Consider the following 13,455-nt stretch of genomic DNA (forward strand, 5'->3'; position numbering starts at 1 on the left):
ACACACACACACACAAAAGCAATCACCAGGACCCATCTACGACCGACCCTACTCTACAACTCCCCTCTAACAAACCTAAGGAAAACTGATCTAAACAAGGTTGAAACTTGCTACCACAAAATAGCCAGATTCGCTGCCAACCTACCCACAGAAACCACTATTGCCTCTCCCTAAAACAACTCCAATGTCTAGAGCTACCTAACCTGCTATCCTTACGCCAACTTATCTTAACCCACTCCATAGTTTACCAACCTAACAAATGCCCAGCCATCCACAACCTAATACAAATTCATCTCAACAACAGGACAGTAAGATCCTCTGATAATCTATTAAAAGTTACAAAATCCACCAATTGCTTTGGAGACTCGCTTTACTCTGTCTTCTCTAAAGCATGGAACTCTGTCCCTCAGAATATTCTTAATACCAGGGACCCTGGCTATTTCAAATACCCACTAAAGATCTACCTAAATAACAACTGGTCATGCTCTTGCTCCTCATCTGGATGAACATACCCAACATACACTGCCCCACTTCGACCCACCTTTGAAAACTGCCTACTAACCTCTATTCTAATGCATGTAAAATATTGACAAACGTCTCGTTTGGTAGTTAAACACTACTGCAAATTATATTGTACAGTTGCTTTTTTATCTGCTTAACTTTCTATGCAGTTATGCAATGTAATTGTCTGCTTTACTATTATCAGCATAATTCCTGTGCTAATTTACTGTGTACTTGTCTTTATGTGGAGCTTTTCTCACCAGACCTCTGCTGAAAATGGCAACAAACTCAGACTTCCCTGCAAACAAATGTTAAATAAATAAAAACTAAATAAATAAATATAAAATATCTTTCTTCTCCCATCCCTACCTGGCTGCTGCGCGCCCTGCTCCGGAGCTTGTCCTACACCTTCTGTTTCTGCACCTCTCTATACTAGTTCACCTGAATCCACCCAGCTGGACGCCTGAGGAAAATAGTCTAAATTAAAATTTAACCTACCAGCTCATTGGGAAACCTTACCCTGCTAAGAGACAGTGAAAGTATGTGCTATTATAGCCTCTAGTAAATTGCAGTAATAATACATCGTTATAGATACTGCTAGGTAGGCAAGCCTTACGGTCAGGTAACCAGCAGCCAACCCACTCCCCCCCATATTTAACATTTTAAATAAATCATACCTACAGCTCATACCCTCTTTATCTCTACTTGTTTTATCTCCCCCTCATCCCTGGTCTGATATCCCTTTTAGGAGACCTTTTTTTCTACATTAAAATAACTGGCCACTAGGTGGCGCCTCTATATTAACTTCTGAATATTCGTTTTCTTCTCATTTGCTTATCCATATCTCCCCAACTCTCTTCCCAGTTTTTCTTCTGACCCACTATTTTACCATCTCTCCCTCGACCTAGTCACACACTACTCCTTATACAATCTACCTCAACTCCTGAGAGCCCCTCAACACTCCTCTATATTCTCTTACCTTCAGACTTACCATCAGAATTGCATACCTCACTGACTGTCATCCTTGACAAAATCTACTCGTGTCTCTTCCCGCTTCGTTCGCTCTGCAGGCTCACTCCACTCCCCTACCCTGCCCCCAATTCTCACCCGCCCCAGTGCTCCTACATTTAATCCTCTATAGCCACACCCACATCACATTCTCTCCAATCAATCTACTCACATCATTAACACCCCAAGCCTCATTATCTCAACACATCCTCTGTTACCTCTCCTCTTCACCCTCCTTGTTGCAACACCCTACCTATTGACAACTCTCCTAACCTGCTTACAACACTCTACCATCCACTTTTCTCCCACTTCTCAAACTGATATAATGCCTACTTCAATTATCCCACACCAACTACAAGTATTTTTCTTACTCTCTCTCATACCTCTTCTAACCACTACCTATCTCTTAACCTCCTATGAACACTCACTATACTCTAATCTTGTCCTCCCCGCCAAACACACTTCCACACCACCATTAACTATCCCAACCTCCTTAACTTTATATCCAAACCCACCTCTACCTACTAGCCAAATATCATAGACTAGCTCACATTAAGTATACTAACCGTAATGCTAAGAAATTAGACTATTATTGTAACCCTCTCAACCCTAAACACACAACACTCCTCCTCTCCCTACTAGACGGGGACATTCACCCTAACCCTGGCCCAAACCATAACCTTAACTCTACAAACAGCAACCCAAATAAAACTAGTACACTAACATCTATCAAACCTTCTAACTCACTCTCTATAGCTCACCTCAATATACGCAGCATTTGCAATAAAATTACTCAACTTCATGCCCTTTTAGATGTCCACCTATTTGACATCCTATGCCTATCTGAAACCTGGCTAAAACCTATTAAGGACAATGAAGTGACCCCACCAGGCTATAATATCATTAGACTAGACAGCACAGCCAAAAAAGGAGTAGTAGCAATCCTCTATAAAGCAGAGCTACAAGTTAGCACTGCAAATCTTAACCCACCTTCTGACAATAGTACTGAAATACCTATCACTAAATTTCAAATCAACACACATAAGGCTATTAATATTATCTGTATATACCTTCCTCCAGGAAATAATATCAGTACACTCGAGAATATCCTTAACTGGCTTTCCATAAATTTGCCACAAGAAGCCATAGTCCTAGGAGACTTTAATACAGACTGGAATACCTGTAATACTACACACCCAACCACCCATATCAACCTTTATTGGCTTCTCACAAACTATTGACTTCCCTACCAGAATTAACAAACCCAACAACAAAGAAAGTACCTTGGACTGGATACTTACTAATAGTCCCCATCAAACATACAAAGCAGGAGCCCTCCCAGATGACCTAAGTGACCATTCACTAACCTATATTATCAGACATAAAAGCAACCTAAATTTCCCTTTCTCATACAGAACACTACGCACCAAAAAGCAATTTAACCAGGAACTTTTCCAAACTGAACTCAAACAATGTAATTGGTCACCATTAAAATCTCTCCCAATCAATGAACAGTAGAGTACTTCAATTCTACGTTCCTAACTATCCTGGACCATCACGCCCCATCACGCTCGGTTAGAAATAAAACTAAACCAGCCCCTTGGCTCACTAACAATACTAGGTAAAAAATCCTAATTAGAAAAAATTCTGGGCAAAATGGCGTTCTACTAAAAATCCTTCAGATCACCAAATCTTTAAACAAAATAGAAATAATACAAAAAAAGCCATCCTGTTAGACAAAAAGAACTTCTATCTACAGCACTCCTACCATAAGGAACCACAAAAGTTTTGAACTAGCATTAACAAGCTTCTATATCCAGATCAATCACTCCCAACCCACTTGGCTCCAACCCTAACAATCCCTCTCAAACTGCTAATGTCTTCAATTCTTTCTTCACAGATGCTATCCAAAATCTTGCTAGCCATCTATCTCCTGATACCTCAAATCTGCCTACTTCTACCGCTATCCCACCCCCACCATTTCATATACAACCAGTACCTACTTCCTTCATTTGCTCCCTTCTCCAAAGGCTAAAACCTACCACCCCATCAGCAGACCAACTCCCAGCAGAATTCCTACAAAAAGGAGCTAAAGCCATTGCTTACCCCATTTCCATTCTGATCAACAGAACCATAAGTGAAGGAACTATCCCCATCCATCTGGAAAATTTCCCATATTATCCCACTACATAAAGGGGGACACTCCAATGACTAACTTTCGTCCTATAGCTCTGCTATCCCCTCTTGCAAAAATAATGGAAAATGCATCCATAAGCAACTACTAAACCACCTTCTCCATAACAACTTACTTTCCAACTGTCAACATGGATTCAGACCTTTCCACAGTACTACCACTGCCCTACTATCCTTCACAGGCAGCATCAATAAAAACCGTAACAATAATAGTCTTTCCTCTGCAGTCTTTATTGATTTATCAAAAGCCTTTGATATGGTTAATCACCAACTCCTACTACACATTCTGAAATCCCTTTCACTCAATCCCCTAGCCATAAATTGGTTCAGATCATACCTTGAAAACCAGCAACAGGCTGTACTCTAGCAAAATAAACTCTCTAATAACCTTCCTATTTCCCTCGGTGTTCCACAGGGCTCCATTTTAGGCCCACTCCTATTTTCCATTTATATTAATGACCTTCAATCAGCAATCCCACATACCATCTGCATTCAATATGCAGATGACTCTACTATTATCTGTACAGCCACCTCTCAAACTGAACTTAAATCTCTTACCCAAAAAGCTTTCAACACTGTAGAACAATGGTTCTCAAACCGATGCCTCCTCCTTAACCCCACAAAAACTAAATTGCTACTCTTTACACCAACCCAAAACTACACCCCTATTCATCTCTCACACACATCTAATGATGGTACTGTTATTTCCGCCTACACAACCACTAAACTCCTAGGAATAACAATAGACAACAACCTCAACTTTGATAGTCATATAAACAGCACAATAAAATCAGTGAACAAAAAACTGGGATCCCTTTATAGAATCAAGCCCTTTCTTACACCAGTGGCTAGGACCACTATAGCCAGAACCCACTTAATCTCAACTCTACTCTATGCTTTCCCTATACATATACTAACCTTTCAAAAAATAACCTCAACAAACTGGCAACATCCTATAATAATATTGCTAGATTTGCAACAGGCTCTCCCTTCAGAACTCATCACTGTCTGAACCTAAAACAACTAGACTGGCTAGAATTTCTTAACCATCTTCAATTTCTCCAGCTTGCCATTGTCCACAAGACCCTGCATCAACCCACCAACACTCCAATACTCTCTACCATCATTACACCTTACAAAAATCTCAAGAACGTACGCTCCTCAAACAAACTGCTGATCAACACTTCTAGATCCAATAACACATCAGGTGACTCTCTGTACTCTAACTCTGTAGGAAAGCTATGGAATTTACTACCTACTGAACTTACAACTCAAATTTCTCTTTCACTCTTTAAAAAAAAACTAAAGCTATTTCTTAAGACACACTGGCTATGCACCTGCACTAACCCTGACTAACTTCCTTCCTTTTAAACTAATAATTAGTTTGAAACTCATAATACTACCCTAGAGCAACAAAATACCATAACATTGCTAATAAAATTTATGTATATACTGCATATTGACCATCTCTTGTACATCACCCATTGATGCTTACTGCTAATGTTATCCTCACTGACTATTGCATTTGAATACCAAAAAAAAAAAAATGCATGCTTTTTTACAATTGTATCTTCTAATTTGATCTGTTATGACTTTTTGCATTTTTTAATTGGATCTATTATGACTTTTATATCTCTTTTTATGTCTTTCTTGGAGCTTTTCTCCCCGGGCCTCTACTGAAAATGGACATGTATCCAGCTAGACTAGCCTGGTTAACAAATGTAAAATAAAATAAAATAAAAATAAATAAAAATAAAAAATAAAAAAATATATATATATATATATATATACATATACACACACACACACACACACACACACACACACAAAAACAGACACTTAAGAAAAAGCAATCACATAGGTCCACAACCATGACCCAAGACTCACACTCCACATTCCTAAGCACCCTGGAGAATATTAGGGTCCAACCTAAAACTTTCATACTGGGCGACTTCAACTACCCCTCCATTAACTGGGAAAACTACTCATGTACCACTAAACTTGCCTAACGTTTCCTGGAATTCATTAATTCCAATGCCCTGGACCAGCTAATTCTTACCCCCCCCACCAAAGGTAGCAACATCCTTGACCTGGTCATTACTAACATGGGCAACCGTTGCTCTATACCAATAGTCAACTCCTCCACAACCCCCCCCCCCCCCGGGGGCAAAGGTAACCATCATGAAAAACTTCCCCAAAACTAACTTTGGGCTCCTAAAAACAGAGGTGGTTAACTTCACGGCATCCATGCAATTGGACAAAAGCTGCATGACCGCCAAATCATACAGTAATGCCCTGTACGAAAATGTACACAAATACATGGATCTCGCCATACCCAATAGAACCAAGACACTCTCCTCCAAAAAAAGGAAGCCAATCTGGTGGCCCCATGCCATAAGCAAACTCTACAACAGGAGGAGGAAACTGATGCAAAGTAAGGTGAAGTCCCAAGACTGGAAAAACTCCCTGATCAGCCTCAACAAAAATCTGAGATCCCTCATCAAATCCTCTAAAGCTAGCTTTGAAAACAGAATTGCAGCAGATAGTAAAGACAGTCACAAGGCTTTCTATAGTTATGTAAAGAATCTCCACGGCAATACCCAGATTTGCTCATAGCTGTTGCACAATGGTACCTCATATACAGAGCCAACAGATATTGCTAAATTACTAGCCAACGGATTCAGTGCCAACTTTACCCCTCTCTCTCCCACCAAAGTACCAATCACAATACCAGTAGATTGCCAGGCACCCAGTATTACTGCTGCACAGGTTAAAACAGTACTGTCCAATGCCAAGAATACAGCTCCTATGGGACCTGACAATGTCCCTGGCTGTGTTCTACATGAACTAGAGTGAACTGGTACCTCACCTGCGTACCCTACTCAATCACAGCCTCACCTCAGGCTTTGTCCCTACCGAATGGCGTACTGCTACAGTCATCCCTCTCTACAAAGGAGGAGCGACTACAGACCCTGGGAACTATCGCTCCATTAGCCTGAAAAGTCTGGTATGCAAAGCTATGGAATGCATCATCATTAACCTAATAAACAAGGATATAGGGAGTCTCCAAACTCTGGATCCCACACAGTTTGGTTTTGTGAAGGGTAGATCATGACTGCTCAACCTGGTCGACTTCTTTGAGTCGGTCACTATATCTGTGGATTAAGACAAGGTGGTTCATACAGCCTACCTTGATCTGGCAAGGCCTTTGATACAATTCCCCACTCAGGATTCATAAAAAAACTCACTAAGCTAGCCATCAAAATGAGAACCCACAGTGTGAAAGTAGCTGACTCCAAGTCAGACTGCCAACCAGTCACTAATGGAGTCCCACAGGGTTCGGTCCTGGGTCCTCTCTTATTTGGTATCTACTTCTCTGAAGTTCAGGCCAACACAAATGGAGTCTGGCTGACAAAGTTCGCAGATGATTGCAAGTTGGGAGCCATAATCACCCCAAGTGATGTTGACATCCTACAGAAAGGCCTCACTGAGACCAACAACTGGTCTCAGAACTATGGCCTTAAGCTCAATGCCAAAAAAATGTGTCATCATCCCCTTTGGGAAAAACCCAGTTCCCATGAATTACCACATCAATGGTAGTCCACTGAACACAGAAGGCATTATAAGAGATTTGGGAACACAGGTTGACAGCAAACTCTCTTCACCACCACATTGCTACTGTGGTCGGAAAGTCCTTCTTTGTGGCACATCTCATTACTAAGAGTTTTGCATCCAGGAAGAAAAAGGTCACCGTCTCCCTCTACTCTTCCTTCATTAGGCCAATCAAGTGTAATGCCCCATTTGGCATGTACCTCACTAGACACCTGCAACAACTGGAGAGGCCGCAGAAGTACCTCACAAAGAGGATCCTAGGACTTAAACACTTGACCTATATGGACAGACAAAAAACTCCAACTATTCTCCATGTCATATCACTTACTTAGAAATGATCTCTGCTTGACTTACAAAGCCATGTCAGACCCAGCTCAGTTAGAAATGCTACATCTAAAGAAATCCCAGTCCCTCCACACTACATGCTCCAGAGACCTCAACCTCATTACCACAATCAACTGAACAAGCTGGAGGGGACAGGTTCATAACCCAGAGACTGCCCATGCTATGGAATAGACTTCCCATACATGTCAAGCGGAGCACCTCACTGGCCCTCAAGAGAATCTTGATGAGTGGATGGGAAATAGAAAATTCACCTCGGGGATCACTCCAGCGGCTCTACTCAATAGAGGCATTGGGAACTAAGGTCAGGTGGCACAATGCCAGGGTAATCTTATGCGCTAGGTTTGTAAAGGCTCCATGGCCATTAGCCTAGTACACACCTATGAACCTATGAACTTAATTTATGTTGGATTGACTATATTGTATAGAAGATTGCATGTGATGTATAATGTTTGTAAATGTGAACTTGTTAACATGGTTTATTTTTATATAAATGTAAGTTTGTGTATGTCATAAGTAAAGGTGTTAAAAACAGCCTTACAATGTCCTCCTCCTGCTAAGAGAATATACGTACTTCTGCACATTGTATGCTATCCCGGTCTGCATGCTGTATACCATTCCTGTGTGGCTTATGGGAAATCAGTGCTGCAGGTGATCATACCCCCTTCCCTCCTATCAGGACAGCTGAGCTCATGTATGCTGCTCACTTCCAGCCACCTGCATGGCACCATTTAGTGCCAGACCTACTGAATGAGCATGGAACTTCTGGGTGACCGTCTGGGCTCCGTCACTTGCACCATGGAGCTGGGTTCTCCAGACAACTTTCTGAAGCCATGCAAGAAGATACAGAGAGGAAGCACCCACTATTCCCTTTAATGAAATAAGATAAGTGGTTTATACAGAATGTAATTATTATTTGGAATATGCTGCCTTGGGGTGCCAGTCTACAGCAAGAAAGAATATGTGAAACTGAATGCACGTTAACTGTAAAATACAGACAATGTGAGTTTAAGAACATCCATCCATAAAAATTATCTGTTTTCTCATGCTGCATGTAAAAGGTTGTCCCTTAGCACTGACAAAAGCAAAATAATTCTGAATTTGGTTACCGTGCAACTCTGGGCAAGTCACTTAACAATATATTGCTACACTTGTCTTCCTTGAGCTCCTGAGCTTAATTGGTTAACATATTTTTTCCTTATCATTAGAGATTTTATATTTATTATGTAAAAACTGAGAATGTACCTACACACACACACACACACACACAATATATATATATATATATATATATTTATTTATTTATTTATATTTACAGATTCTGGATTCAGCAAGTTACAGCCTGTCGATGAATATCTAGTTAAATAAAACTCAGCAAGACTCAGAAATATTTTAAAAATGGTCCTGCAAAGAAAATAAATCCAGCTGACTACACTCCCCACAGTTACAAACTAAGATTTCATTGCATCATGATAGACTATCTGTGACTTCAAACTTGGCATGTCAGAACACTATGCAAACACACACACACCTAACTTAATGTGTGACCCTAAACCCTACTGTCCTTCAATTTAAACTGTGCACTCCTTTAAACGATCCAGCTTATTTAAGCTGTCTACTCTATCTAGCTTTGTATTGTTCATGCAAAATCCAATTCCTCCCATCTGAGCACACAGCCGGCCTTAGGCATAGGCCAACTAGGTGGCCGCCTAGGGTGCCAGTCTAGCAGGGGCACTTTTCCAGTATTTATCTTGTGTAGGTAGACCAGGATGGGGGCAACAGGTAGTGTGGTGGAGGTGCCATGGAGATCTTTTGCCTAGGGCACCAGTTGACCTAGGGCCGCTCCTGTCTTTGCAGAATCTTCTCAATGCTCTAATCTAAGGATTCATTTTCCTTAATATTATATGCTCAGCCATCTGAAACTGCTCTCCGGTCTGCTAACAATAAAGCATTGTGCACCTTTGTGTAACAGTGACAATAAAAGTGATAAACGATTAAAGGGGTCTGAACACCCTTTTCCCCATCAGCAAGGAGCACAGGGGGGTCAGTGAGGGAAAACAGATATTTTCTCTGGTTTACTAAGAATGCATTTGAGCCAAATACCCCAAAAATGTAAAACCAACACTGCTACAGAAGCAAACAGTCTATCCAGAACCTGTATATTTATCTTGCCCAGACACCTTTCTCATGCTTTGAACTAATTTTACAACATACTTTATGTGCACTCCATTCCAAAGGAAACGTATAGCAAAAGTATTTAAGGGTTGCAATATCTTCTGAATTAAAAAAAAAAAATTGTGAGAAATTATCTATATTATCCATGTTATTTATATTTGCAATTATGTTACTGTTCTATTATATGTAACGGGTGCTAATTCATGTTTAGATTATCCAATAATATAAAATTCTTTTCCTGTTTTGAACTTATTGCATTTATATTATTTGGAAAATGCTGTAATAGTGCTATGACTACAAAAGGTTTTATGTGGAAATATAAATGTTTTCACTAGCAAATTAAGTTTACATTCAATGATCAGCTACACAAGTGATTTCTCTAAATTTGGAAGAATCCAAGCACAAATTGCTGCCCTATGTGCATGTAGAATACACATTTGTCCCGCTGAATATGACTCATTAATCACAAATACCACACAGACGTCATCTTTAAGCAGTGGTCTGTTTAAGTGTATTGCTTCTAGACAAAATATACTTGTGGGTACCAAATCCAGGGCAAAAGATTATAACCTGTTTGCTGCCTTAGCCAAATAGGCTATACTAACAAAGTGTTTCTTATGTTCATATGTATGTAGGAGTACATGAATTCAAGCTATCTTCTTATAAACATGTGCTAGCTGTTTCTCAGGAGCAAGAACAAACAATGTGATTTTTAGAGAAAGCAGTCAACCATTTTATGTGAATTATCCACAAAGAAAAACATGGATATGAGTTAACAGTGCCCTTTCGTGATAATGACAATATATATTTTAAATACTTACAATGTCATGGTGTGGTGGAAATTCAAAGGTGTATTCCTTTTTAAGTACTTCTTTATAAGCGTAATTTTCATGAGAAGGAATGTCATAAGCACCATAATAATCATAATCTAAAACCTAAGGGGAAAAAGTGAGCGAGAAAGAGAAAACAAGAGATGAGCTCTTCAGCTGAAGCCAAACAAATGTAATTATTTCAGATAGCTCACTGTGACCTTTTGGTTCAAGCTGTACTATGATACCACACTTCATATTCCTATGTTAATAAATAAGGAAGACCTCAAATCGACAATTAAACCTCAAGAATTATGGAAAGCAGTCATTTATAATGTGCCTCTCATTGAACATGGACTAGCAAATAAAAATATCTAAAACTTATAGAATAAAGGATGTGATCTTTATGAACCCCAGGATGCTGCTTTTACTCTGATAATGTTTCATAAAATAATTACAAATCAAAATACATTAAAACTGTATTAATAATCAACTTTGCTGACATCTGAGCTGAAGAAAGACATTTACTTTTTAAATCAATAATTAGGCTGATCCACCAACAACCTTCAGCATAAAGACTGACTATAAGGTTCATAATACAAGGTACATAGTAACTTATAAAGTCATGTCAACATAGAAATGGTGGAGAATAATACATCAAAATCATCAAGTAACAAAATACACACCTCTGCATATAACAGTTCTGTAGCTCTTCTACATTGGATTAAACTACTGTGTTTGTGGATAGCTCCTCTTCCTTTTCTGATACTTTGAAGGTCTGTAACTTACATTCCTCTGTCAATAAAATAAAGGCAAATGCACACAAAAGACAGGACTACGAAGCAGCCCAAAATTCATGTGCTGTACTGACTAGCATACCACTCAAATGTTCAGATTTTCACTGAATGCTCAGATATTTTGATCCATTCCTCATAAAATGTGCTTTCTGGCAAATCAGCAAGGATTGAATACAACAAATTATGACTGGCATTTGAGTTTCTGACTTTACAGCCTTCAGAAAATGAACGGTAAAACATTTTACCCTAGGATTCTTAAAGTCTCACAAGGGAGAAGGGACTTATCAACTCACCAAAGTCAAACATAATTACACTGTCAAGTGCAAGTCATCCAAGCTCACCAAAGCACCCAAGAAAACCATCCCATGGCTGTTCTTCCTATTAATTTGCCTGCTTTTGCTAACCTGGAAAGTCTGACTGGGCAGGTAACCCATTTTCAGCAGAGGCCTGGGGAGAAAAGCTCTAGAGTGATACAAATGAATGTTATTATTTCAAATACAACTAAAGCATATAAACAATTACTCAGAAAACATGAGATATTTACAGATGATTCAAACTATTACACAGAATACAAAATAAGGATTATCTGAAGAGCAGAAACATTTTAATTTGCTTTAGGTGCAGTTCCATGCTGAGGGAAATTGGAGTAGTTTGTTCTGAATGAGAGAGAAAGAAATATATTGCCTGCATGGATGCTAGTACGGAGTTAACACAGGAATGTGGAACTCAGAGAAAGAGAGCAGTGCAATCGCATGGATCTTATAGGTTATTATGGTATCAGTGCTGTGGACATCATAGGACAAAAACCAGGGCCATGGAATTAGTGCTGTGGACATCATAGGACAAAAACCAGGGCCATGGAATTAGTGCTGTGGACATCATAGGACAAAAACCAGGGCCATGGAATTAGTGCTGTGGACATCATAGGACAAAAACCAGGGCCATGGTATTAGTGCTGTGGACATCATAGGACAAAAACCAGGGCCATGGTATTAGTGTTGTGGACATCATAGGACAAAAACCAGGGCCATGGTATTAGTGCTGTGGACATCATAGGACAAAAACCAGGGCCATGGTATTAGTGCTGTGGACATCATAGGACAAAAACCAGGGCCATGGTATTAGTGCTGTGGACATCATAGGACAAAAACCAGGGCCATGGTATTAGTGCTGTGGACATCATAGGACAAAAAACAGGGCCATGGTATTAGTGCTGTGGACATCATAGCACAAAAACCAGGGCCATGGTAAGAGTTTACAAGTGGCAAGACAGAAAGTAGAAAATGTTATAAGTCACTGATGAGTCTTGTTTGCAAAAAGGTCCTTGAGAAGGAGATAAAGGAAGATAGGAAGGACCATCTGTCAAAGGTCATGGAAGACAGAGAAAAGTACGTGCATTATGCATCACATCTTAACTTTCATCAGTCTAACATTACATCATTTGATCAATTCCTGCCTCCCCCTTTAAACCTCATGCCTTCTTCACCTGAACATTATCCTAAATGTATTGTTTCAACAATTTCCATGTATTTCTAAAAAGAAGGAGTAAATATTCCAGCTCTTTACCTTTTATAATACTGAATACTTCAAATACAGTAGGTTTAGTCTTCAATTTCCATTTTCTAGTAATGGCTTTTTTGGCAGCTAACAGGATTAAGCTTAACAAGGCCTTACACTGTCTAGGCAATTCTTATCCTCTGTCCTAGCTGAAAATAAACATTTCCTTAGTTACAGCCACTTCCTCACACGTTGTATTCTGTTGGGAATTTTAAAAATTCATTACTCTCCCAAAAATATATGCTTTGTTACCTTTCTTCCTCATCACATCTCCAATATTCTTCCTCATCACATCTCCAATATTCACTATCTACCTGAGGAAAATTTCTCTGAAGTCTTCTTAAGGTATTAAAATACCTATGCAAACACTTCAACCATAAATGCTAAACCTTCTGGACTTTGTTGCATACTTGGGAGCCATACATACATCCTCTCCTTGTTCCCCTTGTAAATTACTTTTC

The 13,455-nt window shown here is 39.6% G+C and overlaps 1 protein-coding gene across 1 annotated transcript in view; it reads right to left on the reverse strand.

Annotated features, from left to right (window-relative positions):
- The window catches only part of SARDH (sarcosine dehydrogenase), a 2,624,838-nt gene that overhangs the window by 1,723,561 nt on the left and 887,822 nt on the right, over positions 1-13,455 (reverse strand). The window contains exon 18 of the mRNA XM_044058055.1: positions 10,653-10,766. Within this exon, the coding sequence (XP_043913990.1) occupies positions 10,653-10,766 (114 nt within the window). The remainder of the gene's footprint in view (positions 1-10,652; positions 10,767-13,455) is intronic.

The sequence above is a fragment of the Protopterus annectens genome, chromosome 16.part0, assembly GCF_019279795.1.
Source record: "Protopterus annectens isolate FY-2018-M chromosome 16.part0, PAN1.0, whole genome shotgun sequence".
Lineage (NCBI taxonomy): Eukaryota > Metazoa > Chordata > Ceratodontiformes > Protopteridae > Protopterus > Protopterus annectens.